Here is an 18,435-nt window from a genome sequence, read left to right as displayed (position 1 = left end):
AAAGGTGGTATTTCACTGGTGTCTTGATTTATATCTCTCTAATAATAAAGAACATTGAGTTTTTCTTTTGTTTTTCCATGTGCCTGTTGACCATGTATCTTTGGTGAAATGTCCAGATCTTCTGTTTGGTATTTTTCTTTTTATGATGTAGTTTAGTGATTAGCCCTTTGATGTATGCTGTATCTTACTATCCCAGTCAGTAGGATATCTTTTTATTTTGGTAATTGTTTGTTTTGAGGGGCCTTCTGTTTTCTTGTTTTTTTGTGGCTTCCATCTAACATCCAGTTTTTGATCTATTTTAAGTTCCTTTTGTATATGGTGAGATATAATGATTCTGTTTCATTCATTAGCGTGTGACTACTGAATTTTCCCACCACTACTTACTGAAAAGATTCTCCTTTCTCCAATACCATGCAGCTTTGATGACTATAGCCCTCTTACATAATTTGAAGTTGGGCAGTGCAGTGGCTCCATTCTTATTTGAATCTGGCTATAAGAGCTCACTGGCACTTGAGTATGTAGAGGTTGAAGAGAGGAAGAAGATAGAGCACTAAAATGTGAGAGGGAGCAGTCTTTGAAGTAGATGGAAAATCAAGACACTGTTGTGTCTATAAACACCTGGACAAGATCATGTTTGAAGAATGAGACTATGGTTAGCTCTGTACGATCAGTGCTGTTGCGTTATATAGTAAACCAAGAAACAAAAAGTGGCTGTTAGCTTGGACTATAAATTGAAGATCAGTGATTAGATCTTCAAGTTTTAGTGAAATGTGGGGTATAGGAATGGAAACCTGACAGTAGAGATTGGGAAGAAACTAGGTAGTAAGAAACTGGAGGCAACTGAAGATGTTTATTTTAGATATTTTTACTCGAGGTAGAGTATGGAAAGGGCTGATAACCTGAGACAGGTATGTTAGTCAAAGGCCAGGGCAGAGCATGCTTATATACTGTGGAAACTATAGTGGGGAAGGGGTGAAACCTTTGGAAAGGAACAGCACTGACAATGTCAAGCCTAACAGCAGAGCAGATTGAGATACACTGATTGGATCTGATGGTGCTACACACCTGCTTCTGTTTTCTCATTGGCTTTTGAGACAGGCTGTCAAAGGAGTGTAGACTGAGGGTGGGGGGTGGGTAAGGCTGAAAAATAGCGGACTTTGAAGAATGGACTGCAGATAAGCCAAATTACAACTTTCAGGCAATACTGAATGCCGATTGAGATTTATGGTATCAGTGGAGGAACACCAGGGACGTTATGTGTGTCAGTGTGCACTCTCGTGTCCCCAGGAAGTGTCAGCTACTCCTGTATACCCAGGGAGAGTCGGGGATGTGTATATAGGGGTTAGTACTTGATTGGGCTATGCCGGGCAGGTATACTAGTGAGAGGAGTGCAAAGGAGTTATGTGTATTTGCAAAGGAGAGGAAATACTAGTGGACCACAGAGTCTAAAGAGGCAAGAAAAATATGAAAATAGACAGTAATAAAGTGATGAGTGGGTTGGAGGATGTGATAAAGGCTAAAGAGTTGCTGGGGAAATAATCCAATGTAGAGCTCGATTGGAGACACTCGAAATGGAATGCATGAAACTGATTTGCACTGTGTGTAGTAGGCATTATAATGGGTTACTGACGTGGTGAAGGGTGATAGTTTGGAGGATGGAAGATAAAGGAACTGAGAGACCATGGTATTCTCACTGATTTTTCACACAGTTCTTGAAGTCATCAGAGATACGGGCTAGAAAGAGAAGTAGTGTTGATGGTTATCATTATGTGAAGGAGAGTAACCAGGGTAGCTTGGGGATTTATTCTATGCTGTAATTTCATAGTATGAACTTTAAAATATCTGGGGATTTTGAAGTGTTAGCAAGGAAAATAACTTTTTTTTCCTGTTGAAACTTGCTTTTTAATGTCAACAGTAAATTTGAAACACATCATTTTTCTATGAATACTGCTGTGATCATGTTTATAGCACATGTTATTTACACTTTTTTATTGATTTAGTAATGATTGACAAGATTGTAGGGTAAAAGGGGCACAACTCCTGCCACCAGGGTGCCATATCCCATCCCTCCATTGGAGGCTTTCCTGTTTTTTTTTTTCCTTCCCTCCAGGGTTATTGCTGGGCTCGGTGCCTGCACCATGAATCCACCGCTCCTGGAGGCCATTTTCCCCCCTTTTGTTGCTCTTGTTGTTGTAGCCTCGTTGTGGTTATTATTGCCCTTGTTGACGCTATTCGTTGTTGGATAGGACAGAGAGAAATGGAGAGAGGAGGGGAAGACAGAGGGGGAGAGAAAGATAGACACCTGCAGACCTGCTTCACCGCCTGTGAAGCGACTCCCCTGCAGGTGGGGAGCCGGGGGCTCGAACCGGGATCCTTACGCCGGTCCTTGCGCTTTGCGCCACATGCGCTTAACCCACTGCGCCACCGCCCGACCCCCGGCTTTCCTGTTCTTTATCCCTGTAGGAATATGGACCAAAGATCTTTATGGGGTATGTGCAGAAGGTAGAGGTCTGGCTTCTGCAGTTGCTTCTCTGCTGGACATGGACGTTGCTAGGTCAATCCATACCCCCAGCCTGTCTTTCCCTAATAGCGCAGGGCTCTAGAGAAGTGGGGTTACAGGACACCATTGGTGAGGTCGTCTGCCCAGGGAAATCAGGTTGGTGTCACAGTAAGAGTTAAGAAGCAAAAAGGAGCCACTCCCTTGGCCTCTGTGTAAATTTTTTATAAAAGATTTATTTTTTAATTTGTGGTGCTTGTGGAAGAGAGGGGGAGAGAGAAAAGGGGGAGGGAAGAGAGCCCATGCATGGAGAAGGAGAGAACCAGAAACTGAGAACTGGCACATGTGATGCTAGGATTGAACTCAGGACCTCATGAGTCCAATGCCATATCCACTGGGTCACCTGAGTATAGGAGTTGTAATGTTTACAAAGAATTGAACCCTATTTGAGAAGAATTCAGACAGGTTTCATGTATAGGAGTAGTCAAAGAAGAATTTGAGGATGTGGGAAGGAGAAAGAAGTATGAGTTAAACTGTTGATTGTACTAGTTGTTTAGGGGTTAAAAGAATGAGTGCTAAAGCTTGGGGATGGGGCTTGTGGTTCTGGTAGTAACAGTTTCAGATAGACGATAACAGGCCATTGGTCAATAGTTACTTTTTTTGGTTCTTTCCCAATGTCAATAGAGTGGCAGCCAAGGATAAAGAATACTTCTGCAGGAAATTGCTGTCAAAGCCCTGGGATATTTAAGATCTAGGTATGTAGATATATGGAGACTGGATTCTTGGCAGCCAGAGGAGTGTGAGAAGCTCCTGTGGAGTGTGCAGCTAGGAGTGAACCATTTCCAGTTCTGAAACCTGGCTCACTACTAAAAGAGAACTCATCTGTAGGTAACCTACATTAAAATACTGCCTGTGCTTTCAGTCTGAACACATTTCTTTTCTTTGGTTGCCTAGGTCACTTTTACAAAGAGAAAGTTTGGATTAATGAAGAAAGCCTATGAACTTAGTGTGCTCTGTGACTGTGAAATAGCACTCATCATTTTCAACAGCTCTAATAAACTGTTTCAGTATGCCAGCACTGATATGGACAAAGTTCTTCTCAAGTACACAGAATATAATGAGCCTCACGAAAGCAGAACCAACTCGGATATCGTTGAGGTAACACATATATCAGTTATTTCTGAATTGTAGACATTAGCTAAATTTGTCCAGTCACTGTTGGATTGCTTTTTATATTCAGAATATGTCAGTGATTAGATATGAATAATTTCTTAGAAGGATCTAATTATTGCTATACAACGACGTGCTTAATGTTACAAACATAAGCTTTTTATTCAAAGTAAACTAGGGTATTGTACCATACATGCCACATGTTAGCTCACATGTTTTAAAACAAACAAAACTATATGGTGAGAAGTTTTAACATATCTTAACCTTTTTCATACACTGGTGGCTACTTACAACTTTAGACACTAATGAAACAAAAAGGGATAATGTAAATAATATGTCTGTTTTGATGAAATATTGTACAGTTTTTTGTGGGAGAGCAGAGGTCCTCTTCCCACCCCTTTTTTAAATGTGCTATATTTCAATATCATTACTTTGCTATCACTAAGATAAAGGGAAATTTTAAAGTGATTTTCATTTATTTTAGAAATAATGTTTAAAAACAAAACCTTCCAAGAGGAGAATTAATGTTTACTTTTACTGCTATATTTGTAAAGACACTTTAGTGTATCTCCCTGATAAGCTTTAAGTTAGTCTCATGTTTACTTTTCTCTGCTTATATTTAGAAACTTTTCTCTCTACATTAATTAAAAATGAATATTTAATTGCTTAAAAAGATACTTTGGTCAAGCTTTTTAATACTAGAAATTATTTCAGTGGATTAGGGATTTCTTTGGTGAAAGTACTGAAACTAGTGAGGAACTAACATAAAGGTAGTGAAATCTGTTTTGATTTTATTCAAATAGTTGAGATTAAGGTACTTTTTAAATGTATTTAAGAAAGGAGACATTAACAAAATCATAGGATGGGGGGGGGAACAACTCCACACAATTCCCACCACCCAATCTCCATATCCCATTCTCTATCCCTCTGGGAGCATGGACCCAGGGTCATTGTGGGTTGCAGAAGGTGGGAGGTCTGGCTTCTGTAATTGCTTCCCTGATTAAGGTACTTTTTCATAGACTCAGTAATATATTTATTTCTAAAGATTGCTGTAAACTTGAGACTACATTTACATTTTCCTTATATTTCCCTGCCTTAGAAGTTTGCATTCTTTTTTTGGACAGTAACTAATTTATTATAAAAAAATCTGCTACATGTATTAAAAAGTTTTGTTCTTTTTTGGCAGTTAGATGAAGTAAATGTATAGCCTAGTTATAATTTGTCTCTGCCTCACCTCCAACCAGCCTCCCCAACCCAAATTTTCATTTATAATTACTGTTGTTGTTATTCCTATTTTGTAAAACACTGACATGCACTTTTGCCAACCGTTGTTTTAAATCTGTCTATATACTTGTAAGGAGTTGGCGTTACAGACTCTTGTCCCATCTCTGATGGCTGAGTACATTAGTAATTAGTAGGCATAAATAACTATAAGTGATCTACTTTTGGGTGTTTCTTTACGCAGTGTGACCAGTAATGAATCTTAACTCTGCAGACTTGTGAATAATGTTCATAAGATCTCTCATCTGAATTCGCCTGTTAGCTGTTAGACTTTAGAATCATCAGATTTTTACTTTGCCCTCGTCTTGCTGAAACATTGTTTGACAGAATCTTGACTATCGAATTTCAACCTTCTGTAGGCTTGTTTTTGTACTGTGCTCATCGCACAAGCCCTTTGAGCGTGTGTTGTCAACAGCCTCTGTGCCGCCCTCCTCACTTACATGGTCTGCAGCATAAGGAGGCATGTGCACAGTGCTAGTGGAGCTACAACCTGTGTGTTTTCTGGGCACTCAGAATACATATAGAAAACACAGTGGCCATTTTAGTAGTCTGATTAGAAGCAGAGAGGAAGATGTGGTGCTCACATCTGTCTGCCTTTCAGTTTTATTTATCTAGGGATATTGGATGCCTGGTTACAGAATAGGGTTCTGTGTTTGTTCTTTGTACCATATCACCCATGTTTCAAATATAACTTCTTAAAATTGTAATCACTTTTTAAATATGTGGGTTTTTGTTTGTTTTTCTGTTTTGCGTCCGGGGTCATCGCTGGGGCTTGGTGCCTGCACTACGAATCCACTGCTCCTGGAGGCTCCCCCCCCCTTTTGTTGTCCTATACTTTTAAAAATATGTTAACTATAGTTGGTAGGGTCTTAAATTTTTTCTATTCTTTTTTTTTGGGGGGGTGTTCACTGGGTCTTCTGAGTGACTTTTTTCCTTATATAGATAGGCATCTATATAACGGTTTAAGCACTATGTTTTGAATTGCATTTAGCTATTTTAAGTGCAGTTTGTGATGGCTTGTGGTATGTATATACTGCCTACCTTGAGAAAAGTAGATATGTGAAAAAAGAAACTCATGAATAAATTAGGAGGATGTCATTAGAATCTACTATACAGAAGACTTAAATATATGTGTATATATATGTATGTATGTATGTGTGTGTATATATATATATATATATATATATATATATATATATATATGTATTTCTGAAATGGAGAGTGTCACTATTGAGCTTACAATGTCACCTTATTTGAAAATGTTTGTGTACTCTTTTTCAGGAATATAGTCTTTAAAAAAATTAGTTTTGCTATTTTATTTCCCAAGGAAACAATGGAAAGAATGTCATCAAAGGCATGAATCTTTCATGATGTTGTCTAAGCATTGGTGTGAAAGTAGATAAGGAGTACTTTTATTTCTACAAATAGTGATGTGATTGAAATATGCAAAGAAAAAGTTTTAACATTACAACCCCTAAAATTCAAGAAGTTTTGCTAGCTGTATGTGATTAAAGTGCTAGTTATCACCTTAGAACATTAGGACTGAGAGAAGTCATCCTAAGCAGCTGTCAGTATTTATATGTGTCTGTACATTGGATTTGTACTAACTAGAAGCCTAGACCCAACAGGTAGGTTCTGCATCAAAATAAAGAATTACACTTAACTATGTCAAGTGAGAATTTTGGCAGCTTCTGTACAATAAATGGCTGAGATTATTTATATATCTGTCCCCTTCCCCACACACTTGATAGGAATATTAAATATTCCAGCTCAGGTATTTTAAAAATAGCAGTAATTTGGTATTGGAGAATATTCATTATTTTGTGGGTGGTTCATATCATCTAAGAATGTAAATACAAGGGACCATGGCCATTCACTTCTCTTGTTAATACTGTGTAAATGACTCCCCTTAAAGAGGCATTTCCTTTGCCACAGGAATGCTATAATACTATCATGATCTTACTCGATCTTCATGTCCAAGATGAGCTTTTTAAGAAGTAGAAATTGGGGAGTCGGGCTGTAGCCCCTGCGGCTACAGACAGACTATGACCCACATAGTCAACGACTGCCACCTCTCCAGATTCAAAGGAGGTCTTGAAACTTTACATCAGGCTCAACCTGATGCTGTTGACTGGCTACGGAAGAAGGGCAAACGCTAGAAGAAGAAGAAGAAGCAGTGGGTTAAGCGCAGGTGGCGCTAAGCTCAAGGACCGGCGTCAGGATTCCGGTTCGAGCCCCTGGCTCCCCACCTGCAGGCAGGTCCCTTTACAGGCAGTGAAGCAGGTCTGCAGGTCCCTATCTTTCTCTCCCCACCCTGTCCTATCCAACAATAATGACATCAATAATAGCTACAACAATAAAACAAAAAGGGAATAAATAAAATAAAATAAAATTAAAAAAAAGTAGAAATTGATACTTGGGTCTAGTGACTTGTCCAGAGCCCCGTAGCATTTTAGTGGCAGGTGGGATTAAATTCTGGGTCTTTGATATTACTCCCTTCTTTTGCTTCTCCTGCCTACTACTGAACATAGGAAGTCTGAAACAGTTCACGATAGCATTTTATACATACACAAATAATGCATAACATGTAGTAAATAAACATGAACCCATTTTTCTCTGTAATCAATAGAAAATCAGTATGACTGCAATTGAAGAATAGCATACATTTTTAATGCTATAAATAAATCCAGAACCTTGTGTGTGTACTACACTGCCAGTTAACTGCCCTGATCCAACTTCTTTTTATTTTTTTGCCACCTGGCTTATCACTGGAGCTTGGTGCTGCCACATGCACCCACTGGTCCTGGTGGCCAGTTTTTCCTTTTTGACAGGACAGAAATTGAGCGAGGAGGAGGGGTAGAGATGGAGAAAGATAAGACATCTGCAGACCTGCTTCACTGCTTGGTTCCTATTCTTAATTTTTTTAAAAAAAGATTTTATTTATTAATGAGAAAGAAGAGAGAGAAGCAACCAGACATCACTCTGGTACATGTGCTGCCAGGAATTGAGCTTGGGACCTCATGCTTGGGAACCCAGTGCTTTACCCACTCACGGCACCACCTCCCGGACCACCCTATTCTTATTTTATTATTTTTTTTTGATAGTGTGAGAGGAGAGAGAACACAGTGTCTCTACGTTGTCCGTGGAGCTTCCTGGTGTAGTCCTTAGTGTTTCCACCTGGTCAAACACAGCCTCACATATACCATGGTACGTGTTGTACCAGGTGAGCTATTTATTTGTCCCAGGAATGATATTCACCAAGTATTTACTATGACTTAGTTAGAAATACAAGATTTTGGACTCCTCTCCAGACCTACTGAGTCAGAAGCTTTTGAGAAGAAGTGTAAATTATTTTGTAAGTCTAGCTTGGCCTGGTTGCAGGGGGCCTGGATCTCCAAGGTAACTTGCAGTCTTTGGGCAGTTTATCCACCTGTTTATATACTTTGTACCAGGAATATACTCTGTAGTCATTTTCAGTGAGTGAGCTTCGCTTTTAAAGCCTTCGACAGAGAGCAGTTCAAAACAGGATGCTGATAATGGTATGAATTGCACGCCAGGGATATATTTCTAAGGAGCTGTCTTTCAGTTCAGTTCTTCCTTGTTATAAACACCTTTTGAGTGTTTGGGGGTGACTGGTCAGAAGGTGGCAAAAATGGACTCCAGTTTTTTTCTTGAAAACTAAAGAAAAAACTTTTGTTCCCTGAGATCATTAGTACAGACCATGTAGAATTGAGGGTGTGGTTTCGGATAGGATTGTAATATCCTCACAGAGCCATTTTGAGTCAGTTCTTTTCTTCCCATGTTCCAGATGAGGAATGGAAGAGAGAGGGAATGTTTAAGAGGCTTGCCTCATGTTGTACAGGGCTGCAGGGGAAGGAAAAAAAATGAGAACTCTGAAGACAAAGCTTCCCTCAACCGCCAGCCCCCTGCCCCTGCTTTTTATTCTTAACAGCCCGAAGCAGCAGGATGTGATTCACAGGGTGAGGCTCACACTCCTCCCGGGCCTCTTCCTCTGTCCACCTTCTGCACCGACGCCTCTCGTAGCAGCCACCGTGACTCGTGCAGCTTCACCGTTTTTATTTTGTTGTATATTTGAATATTGCCTTGCAACTGTTAGCTTTCATTTTTGTTAAGAGACTGCATTGGTACATGATAGTGATTTTCTTGAGTTCAGATTCCTCTCCACTGGATCAGTGTTCATATATGAACAGGAGAAGCTCATGGGGGGAAGTGTGATTTACAGAATTTTGTAATAAAGATCCTGCTTCTGTAATGTATTTCTTATAATCGTTAACAAATACCTGTGTATCCTGTTCTCTGTCAGGAATTGAGTGTTTTAGCCCTTACAGTCAGATAAGGTGTCTTGTTTCATCTGGAGGTTTTTGGATACACTAGGTCAAATTTCTGATCAGTAAGAAAAGGAGACGATAAAGAGGGTTAGGAGAACCATCAAAGAAGACTTCATCTAGTGGTGACATTTCTGAGTTCTTTACTGGAGAGGGACAGGTGCTATACATCAAGAGGAAGTGGAGAAATGAGTCATCACACAGCTGCTTTCTTTCTTTTTTCCTCCAGGGTTATCACTGGGGCTCAGTACCAGCACTCTGAATCCACTGCTCTTGGTGGCCATGTTTTCCATTTTATTTGATAGGACAGAGAGAAATTGAGAGGGGGAGAGAAAGATAGGCACCTGCAAGCCTTCTTCAGCACTTGTGGGGTGACCCCCTGCAGCTGCAGAGCTGGGGCCACAAACCGGGATCCTTGCATGGGTCCTTGCACTTCGTACTATGTACACCTAACCTGGCCCCCTACACAGCTATTTTAAAATTTAGGAAAAACAGCAAACACCTGATAAGTGTACCAGATGCTCATACCTGCCCATGACCCTTAATTTTTCTCCTGGACATTTGGGTAGTTACGGAAAGAACTTAAGATAAAAGCTGCCACGGTTTTACTGTTTTAACGTTCCCCTGCTATATGAATTGTGTTATAGTTGCATTCAAATTTATATGAAAGGGGTTGAAGAAAAAGGAAGAGAAAAAATACTGAATATGTAATACATTATCTCTTTTATCTTTTTTGTTTTTGTTTTATTTTTTGCCTTCAGGGTTATTGCTGTGCCTGCACTACGAATCCACTGCTCCTGGAGGCTATTTTTTCCCTTTTTGTTGCCCTTGATGCTGGATAGGACAGAGAGAAATGGAGAGAGGAGGGGAAGACAGAGAGGGAGAGAAAGACACCTGCAGACTCGATTCACTGCCTGCAAAGCAACCCCCCTGCAGGTGGGGAGCCGGGGGCTCCAACTGGGATTGTTAGGCTGGTCCTTGGGCTTTGCACCATGTGCGCTTAACCCACTGTGATACCACCCGACCTCCATCTTTTTATCTGGAAATTTTCCTGCCATGTGTTAACCATTGTGTATACAGAGGTAATGAGCCATATTTCCCTTGTTCTCTTAGCAAAATGAGGTGTTGGAATATCTTTGAATATACATATTGATGTAAGTTGCTGCTTTACTCAAAGAATATCTTTTTTAGCATATATATATATATATATATATATATATATATATATATATATATATATATTTATTTTCCCTTTTGTTGCCCTTGTTGATGCCATCGTTGCTAGAAAGGACAGAGGGGAGAAAGACAGATCACCACCTGTGAAGCAACTACCCTGCAGGTGGGGGCTCGAACCGGGATCTTTACACTGGTGCTTGCGCCACGTGCACTCAACCCGACTCCCCGTAGCTCATATTTTAATCCAGCCACAGGAAAACGCCCGACAGTGTTTAACATTAACTGTACACTTTTAACATTGTTTTTGAAAAAGCAGTAATTTATTACTTGGTAAATATATGCTTGGTCCTTTTTAAAAGCTTAATTCATACTGGAATTTACCTCTGATAATTCAGAGGAGAAAACCTTTTCCCGTTGTGCTTTGTTTAAAAAAGATTTTTTTCATTTATTGATGAGAGGAATAGGAGGAAAGAGAGAACCAGCCATTATCTCCGTGCTTTGTGCTTGAGAGCCCAACAATTACTATTTGCATAGAAACTTTAAAGCATGGCTTGCTTTTTTTTTTTTTTTAATGCCATCAGTGTTCATGTAGAATTCTCCTATGTGAGTAATTAATTAAAAAGAAAATATTTTGGGAGTCGGGCGGTAGCATAGCAGGTTAAGCATAGGTGGCACAAAACACAAGGATCCTGGCTCCCCACCTGCAGGGAGGTCACCTCACAAATGGTGAAGCAGGTCTATAAGTGTCTATCTTTCTCTCCCCATCTCTCTTTGTCCTATCCAATAACAGCGACGTTAATAACAAGGGCAACAAAAAGCAAAAAATAAATATTAAAAAAGTTAAAAACATAATCTTTATACATTTATATTACGTCAAAAGCTTCTGGGTTTTGAGAATCAATGTATATGAAGATCACTCCATAGTAAATGATTTCAATACCTGACTGGAACTGTGGATTAAAGTCGGGGTATTTGTTCAGTACCACCTAAAAGTAAAGACCCAACAGTCTTTACTCAGTCAGCGATAGGTTTGGCAAGCTCTTCAATTTAGGTATTATTGTATAATTTTCAAGTGGTTTTCAGATTTCTGCCATCTCTCTTGTCCTGATGCTGACTCCTTCATGTTGGCACAGTGACAGTGGCAGCTCTAGGCCTAAGATCAGCACACAGTACAGCCTCACCCAAAGAAACACCGTCAGGTAGCATTCTCAGTGCAGTAGCCATTAGCTGTGGTTGAGCACTTTTAGTTGAGGAACTGGATTTTAATGAACATAACTGCATATCTTTAGGGACTACTGTTCTGTTAACCAGCATGAACTCTTCAGCTTTCTTAGCCAGTTTTAAAATTCTTACTGTATACTTGTTTTGGTCATGGACCTCCACACATCCTTTTAAAAATAGACTTAGACTTAAGTTTTCTGAAATCCAGATAAGATGCTCCTGTTACTAGAACTTTCTCCTTTTCTGTTGAAGGTTCTAATTCTATACCTACTTTTTCTCTAGTACCTCTAAGGAAAATGGCCAGTGAACCCTAATGACGACTGTATTGTGTTGGCATTTCACACGTGATCTACTTTCTATTCCCAGATGCACTAGTAGAGCAGCTTAATCATGGAGGATCAGCTTTTCCATTATTATTCTTAATATTTTTTTGTAGTGCTGGGTCCACTTTTTAAATTTTAACATGGAGTAAGAGAGGTAGGAGCTGTGGTGCTTCTGTGTGCTGGCACTTGAACCTCAGGCCTCACTCATGGTAAGGTGCACACCTTATTGGATGTGCCATCAGAATATATGATCTTATGTTAAATAAATGGAAGGTAAATTGTATTATATTTCTACTTGGTTTTGGGATGTAGAGAAAATTGTTTTTTATAGATACCATTGTTTTTTTTTTTTTTTTTAATACATGATTCTGTTCACTCGTGACCTTAATATGGTAGGATATAGGATCTCCATTGTGAGACTTAGTATAATTATTTTTTCCTCCCAGGGTTACCGGTGCCTGCACTCCAAATCCAGTGCTCCTGGAGGCTAATTTTTTCCATTTTTGTTGCCCTTGTTGTTAATGTTATCTTCGAATAGGAAAGACGGGGAGAGAAAGACTCCTGCAGACCTGCTTCACCTGTGAAGCAGGCCCCCCCCACCCCCCGCATGTGGGGAGCCAGGGGCTTGAACCAGGATCCTTGCACTTTGCGCCAGGTGCCCTTAAACCTGCTGCGCTACCACCTGGCCCCCAGACTTAGCATTATTATAGACATTTCAAAAGCTTTAGGAACCTGTACTTCTAATTAAAATAAATTGCTTTCTTGCGGCCTAGTATCTTTACAAATGTCTTCCCTGGAAGCATCCCCCCTGCAGTTGGGGAGCTGGGGCCTTGAACCTGGTTCCTTGCACAGGTCTTTACTTATGACTATGTACCCTTAACCTGGTGCACCACAGCCTGGCCTCCAACAGATATAATTCTATTCATTCAGAACACAGACTCTTCTTGTACCTCAAAATCTTGATCCACTGGATAGATTTCCAGGAATATATATGTATATAATTTAATGAAGCAGAATCATGAAGGTACAGAAAGACTAATTATCTTATTGTCATGTTCACCACCAGCACCACCACAAAAAACCCCTTCAAATCTAGATGGCTTAAATAAGGCAAATACTAGTAGAATTCCTTCTCTCACACAAAGGAATCTTGTCATCTATAGTCAGATGTGTTACCCATTGCATCACTGGCCCTGTACATAAACGAATCTTTAAAACATTTGACACTATTCAGGATAACTGAAGTTGACCATTTTATGAATAATTCCCTCCTAAGAATACAACGTAGAGAAATTTATGTACACAGTAGTGCAAAATAGTGCGTGGAGCTGTTTTCCCAAAACATTGCGACAACTCCAATACCTATATGCAGAAGAATGAACAAATTTCCCTCCATGTACAATGTGATACAATATTCAGTGAAAATGAACAAACTATGTAATACAGTATGGATGAATTTCATAAACATGTGAAAAAGCCCAGCAAAATAATACAGTGCATATGTTCTACTCAGATACACTGGAATATAACCACAATTTAATTACTTTAGGATATATGATAAATCTATAAAGAATTCAAAACACTGTCATTACAGAGTGTTGATGGTAAAATAGAGAGGGGAAAGGAGAGGGTTGTGTGATTGAAATTACTGGTGTACACATAAATTTTTCTTTGGCACTGCCTGGATCTTGAATGTATGATTTCACTGCTCTTAGCATACCTTTTTTTTTTTTTTTAAGGTGAGGGGGGTGGATGGGGGTGAGGAAAAACACGTCACAGTGCTAGATCCTGGGTCTGTGTACATGGTACGACAGGCAGGCCAGCCTTCTAACAGAGGTGGTATTTCTCTGGACCCTGGTGCAGTTCTGTCCTTTATACATCTTGTTTGTTATTAGCACCACGCTGTAACCAACTAAGCTAACCGGCCAGCTATACATTTTATTTTTACTGTAGGGCTGGTGATAGAACACATAACTTGACATGTATAGGTCACAGCTGAGCCACCTCCACACCCGAATCTCATTATTTTGGATGAATTGTGTTTTTTAAATTTCTATCTTTGTTTTTATTGGATAGAGACAAGTCAGAAATCAAGAGGGAGATAGTGAACGGGAGACATCTGTAGCTCTACTTCACCACTTGCAAAGCTCTCCCCCTGCAGGTAGGGACCAGGGGCTTGAACTTGGGTCCTTGTGCAATGTAGTGTGCACGCTCAACTAAGTGTGCTACCCCGGGCCTCATGAATTGTGTAGGAACAATTGTTTAATATAGACAAGGAGGACTTTTCTCATTTGAAAAGTTTACAGGAGGCTCCATAAGGCTCTATGTCCACTTAGCCCATTTCACTTCAGGTCTTGGTAGTTTCAAAGGTAAAGGGAGCACAGCTTCAGGTCATTGTGGGCTTCAGAAATTTAGACAGCAGCATGCTTAATTCTGTGGTAAGTAACAGTTAATTTATGAATTGCCACAGAATTAAGAACTAAGTTTTTTGTTTTGTTTTTGAGAGAATGGACTAGACTGGTCAGTTGACTAGGCTGCCAGAGCACGACATAAGCATTGTCTACAGTGCTGGGCCTGTCAGATCCAGAGCCTCCTGCATGTAAGGCATGCACTCCACTGTTGAACCTCTCCCCAGCCTCTGTCCTGCTCTTTACTCTCTTAAAAACATTATTGGAAGGTCACAAGCTTCTTTGATCATATTTTTTTAACAGGTCATTAATCAGATACTAGATTATTTTACATTTGAAATAATAACATTGACTTTTTTTCCCCCTCTCCTAAAAGTCAGTACCTAATCCAGTGTAAGTCTTAATGAGTTACTAGGAATTTTCCCCCTTGAGTTTAGATCTGCTCTAAATCACAAGTCAAGGATAATTTAACTGTTATAATTGTTAAAAATAATTTTCAAAAAATAGAATCATGGCTCTCATTTACACAAGTCAGTGAATTTCACTTGTTAATTACTAAAGTGGGGCAGTAGTTGTTAACATGCAAATTAAAAATCAGATAAATGGATTAGGCTATCAAAAGGGAAAAATTAATCTGCTTCGTAGACTCTTTCACAATGAGTAAAACCAGTTGAACTTTCATCAGACATAGTAATTTGCGGGTCTGTAAATACTGTTGTTTTTTCTTCTGTATTACTGTCAGCTTTTTACAGATGATATATGTATAGACTTGGAGAATAGCTTAAGGACAGATAGGCACACACAGTGTAAAAATGGATAATGCAGAATGAGCTGTAAACTATTCATAGTTTTACATACTTCTGACACTTTCCGTATATGTATAAAAGACATTTAACATTTATTTTGGATCCATGTAAAAATCTTTCACAATGTTTTTTATGTAAGGGATATTAAAGGTGAATGTTAACTTTTCTATAGATATTTTCCATCTTCCAGCTACAGGTTGCATGACGTTATATAGAAAAGCACCTGACTGGGAGTTGGGTTAAGCTCACGTGGCGGAAGCGCAAGGATCCTGGTTTGAGCCTCCGGCTCCCCACCTGCAGGGGAGTCGCTTCACAGGCGGTGAAGCAGGTCTGCAGGTGTCTTGCTCTCCTCCCCCTCTATCCTATCCAACAACAGTAACCACAACAATGATAAAACAACAAAGGCAACAAAAGGGGAAAAAAATGGTCTCCAGGAGCAGTGGATTTGTGATGCAGGCACTGAGCGCCAGCAATAACTCTGGAGGGGAAAAAAAAAAAAAGCACCTGACTGAATTGACCCAAAGTCATAGAAAAGCTGTTAAAAATTATAATGAATTTAAGTTTGTAGTGACAACAGAATTGGGTTTTTTGTTTGTTTGTTTGTTTGTTACTGATGTTGTTGGATAGGACAGAGGAGTGGAGAGAAAGACAGACACCTGCAGACCTGTTTCACCTCCTGTGAAGCGACTCCCCTGCAGGTAGGGGAACCAGGGGCTTGAACCAGGATCCTTATGCCAGTCCTTGCACTTAGCGCCACCTCTGCTTAACCTACTGCACTACCACCTGATCCCGAAAAGTATGTTTTTTATATATACTTAACTAATGCTACAAAATTAAAATAAGACTCTCCTCTATGGAATAATCTATTGAAAATATTAGGTGCGCTAATTTTAGGATTTCATCTACTCTTGCCAGTTAGAATGTTTAAAAAAAATGCTTGAAATTCTTATACAAAGGAGTGAGAATACTTTGTAGCAAGCCAATTTAAGTTCATAATGTCAGTAAAACAGACTCTTTTAGAAATTTTAAGAAAAGCAGCAGGGGGCCCAGGAAATATCACAGTGGTTTTGCCATAGGACCTCATGCCTAAGACTCCCAAGTTCTCTTACCAGGACTGAGCAATATCCTGACTCAGAAAGAAAGAACAGCACCCAGGATATATCAGTTTAAATGATACATACCTTTCAAATTTGAAAAGTTGTTGGTACAGCAGTTTCCCTTTTAGTTTGCCGTACTAGAATAAAGTAATATTAAAGTCTTGTTTACTTGAAAATGGAACATTATACACATCAGTAACAGCCTTTGCAGGGAGAATGCTTGTACTCTTGATGAATTTCTTCCCACTTACACGCAGGTTCCTCATAATGTGACCTTTGAGACTGTTTTCTTCAGTGAGCCAAGTGTTGCTGTTATGCCTGAATTGAAGTGTGTGAGAAAGATGAAGCTGACCTGTTTCTTACATGCCTCGTCTGGCCTTGTTAATAGATTACAGCATTCCACTTGTCAGTACCAGTGACACAGGAGAAACTTTCACTAGTCTATTGGGTAATGATAAAGAAGACAGAAAAAGTCTTTTTATGGTAAAACAACTCTTCATATTCTGGTGATAAGAAGACACAAGTTGGCTATGCAACAGAGGTACATTTGCTTGTTATCTGCAGAGCTGATACAGCCTCTTAAATCCCCTCACAGTGACAGGAACCCCATCTGAAGTGAGGGTTTGCAGAACTAGAGATAGCAAATGCAAGTAGGGTTAACCCTATTGTTGTACAGTGAAAAAATTGTGTGATTGTTGTTCACGGTGACCATATTCTTTTTTTATTTTGTAATTAAAAAAAGATCATACAGACTAAGTGATTGCTGTTAGCAGAAAGTTTATTGATAAACATTTCAGTATACCCAAAAGGACAAGACTTTGAATTAACTAGTTTTAAGATACACAAAGATGAAAAGAAAACACCAAGGTTTCAGGTTAGAATTAAATCAGCAAATGATAAAATCTGTGTGCAGACACCTACTGTATCTGTTCTCTTCCTAGGGCTGTACAGGCTCTGAGAGTTCACGGTGTTCCAGTTTTCTGAGTGTTAACATCTTCACTGCTGATAGCAACTTACAGAGAGTTGGCAAGCAAAATGTGCCACCATGGATAGGGGGAGGATACTTGCTTTTATCTTTTAGTTCTAAACAACAGAACCTTTGATGCCGAGAATACATAAAGTCTATGTATGTTAGACCCATTGAACTTTAGTGCCATGGAGCCAATGTTGAATATCGTTGTTTTTTCCTATAGTTTAGTGATTGTGTTGTGGCTGAGGGGTGGGGCGAGACTTAGGCTGTGTGTAGACTTCCTGGCATGTACATATCTATACTAGTGTTTAAGATTTTTAAGCCTGCTCCCAAAACAAATTATGCTCCCAAAACAGATTATTACTTTTTTCAGAGAGAAAAATGAGTAAGATAAAGCATAATTATTGTAAATCATGTTTTAAGAGACACCAAGATCTATTATTACAAACTAGTTCAAATAATTTTATTAGTGAACTCATATAAGACTGATTAACATTTATTTGTTAAATAAGTTCTGTTAGATAGTCTTCTTGGGATGTGTTAACTTCATAAAACTATTTTGTGTTGAATAGAAAACCAAGTCTCAAAAAGAGATTTAAGTTGTTGAAGCTAGTAAATCTACCTTAAGATCTAGTTTTTTAACCAATCTGGACAGTCTGCAAGTAAACTGTTAGTCCATAGATCTCCAATCCCTTGGCTTAAATTTTCTTTAGGTACTAAATAAGTCATTCCAGTGTGCATAATCTGCTATCATGGAGTGCTGTGGAGAGTGCTAATAACAAAAGCAGAGGAAAGAAATATGCTGAAACAATTTTATTAAAGTCATTAATAATGTGAACATTCTACATAACAAATCCTTAATTTTGCTTTTTTAACTTTAAATTTATGTGGGAAAGTGACAGTATTTAACTTTTTTTTTTAATTAACCTGTCTTTTCTTATTTCCTTTTGTTGTTGGATAGGATGGGGGGAGAGAAAGAGAGACACCTGCAGACCTGCTTCACTACTGTGAGGCGACTCCCTGCAGGTGGGGAGCCGGGTCCTTGTGCTTTGTGCGCCGCCGCCTGACTCCCTTAACAGTTTTTTATTTGGAGGTAGAGGGTGATGTTACTAAGCACTATAAATATATTTAATTTTTTAA

General features: G+C 39.2%; 2 protein-coding genes across 12 annotated transcripts in view; one reads left to right on the top strand and one right to left on the bottom strand.

The window, feature by feature from the left end:
• ADAMTS17 (ADAM metallopeptidase with thrombospondin type 1 motif 17) overlaps window positions 1–18,435 on the bottom strand; it is a 332,233-nt gene that overhangs the window by 32,516 nt on the left and 281,282 nt on the right. The gene's annotated exons all lie outside the window — the stretch shown is intronic.
• The window catches only part of MEF2A (myocyte enhancer factor 2A), a 104,309-nt gene that overhangs the window by 62,159 nt on the left and 23,715 nt on the right, over window positions 1–18,435 (top strand). For 10 of the 11 annotated variants that reach the window (XM_060179318.1, XM_060179317.1, XM_060179319.1 and 7 more), the window contains one exon: window positions 3,452–3,655. The exons of the other annotated variant lie outside the window; for it this stretch is intronic. In XM_060179318.1, coding sequence (XP_060035301.1) covers window positions 3,482–3,655 — 174 coding nt within the window. In that variant the 5' untranslated portion in view covers window positions 3,452–3,481. The remainder of the gene's footprint in view (window positions 1–3,451; window positions 3,656–18,435) is intronic. 11 annotated transcript variants of the gene reach the window in all.

The sequence above is a fragment of the Erinaceus europaeus genome, chromosome 20 (genome assembly GCF_950295315.1).
Source record: "Erinaceus europaeus chromosome 20, mEriEur2.1, whole genome shotgun sequence".
In the NCBI taxonomy this organism is placed as follows: domain Eukaryota; kingdom Metazoa; phylum Chordata; class Mammalia; order Eulipotyphla; family Erinaceidae; genus Erinaceus; species Erinaceus europaeus.
This window is presented reverse-complemented; position numbering and strand designations above follow the sequence as displayed.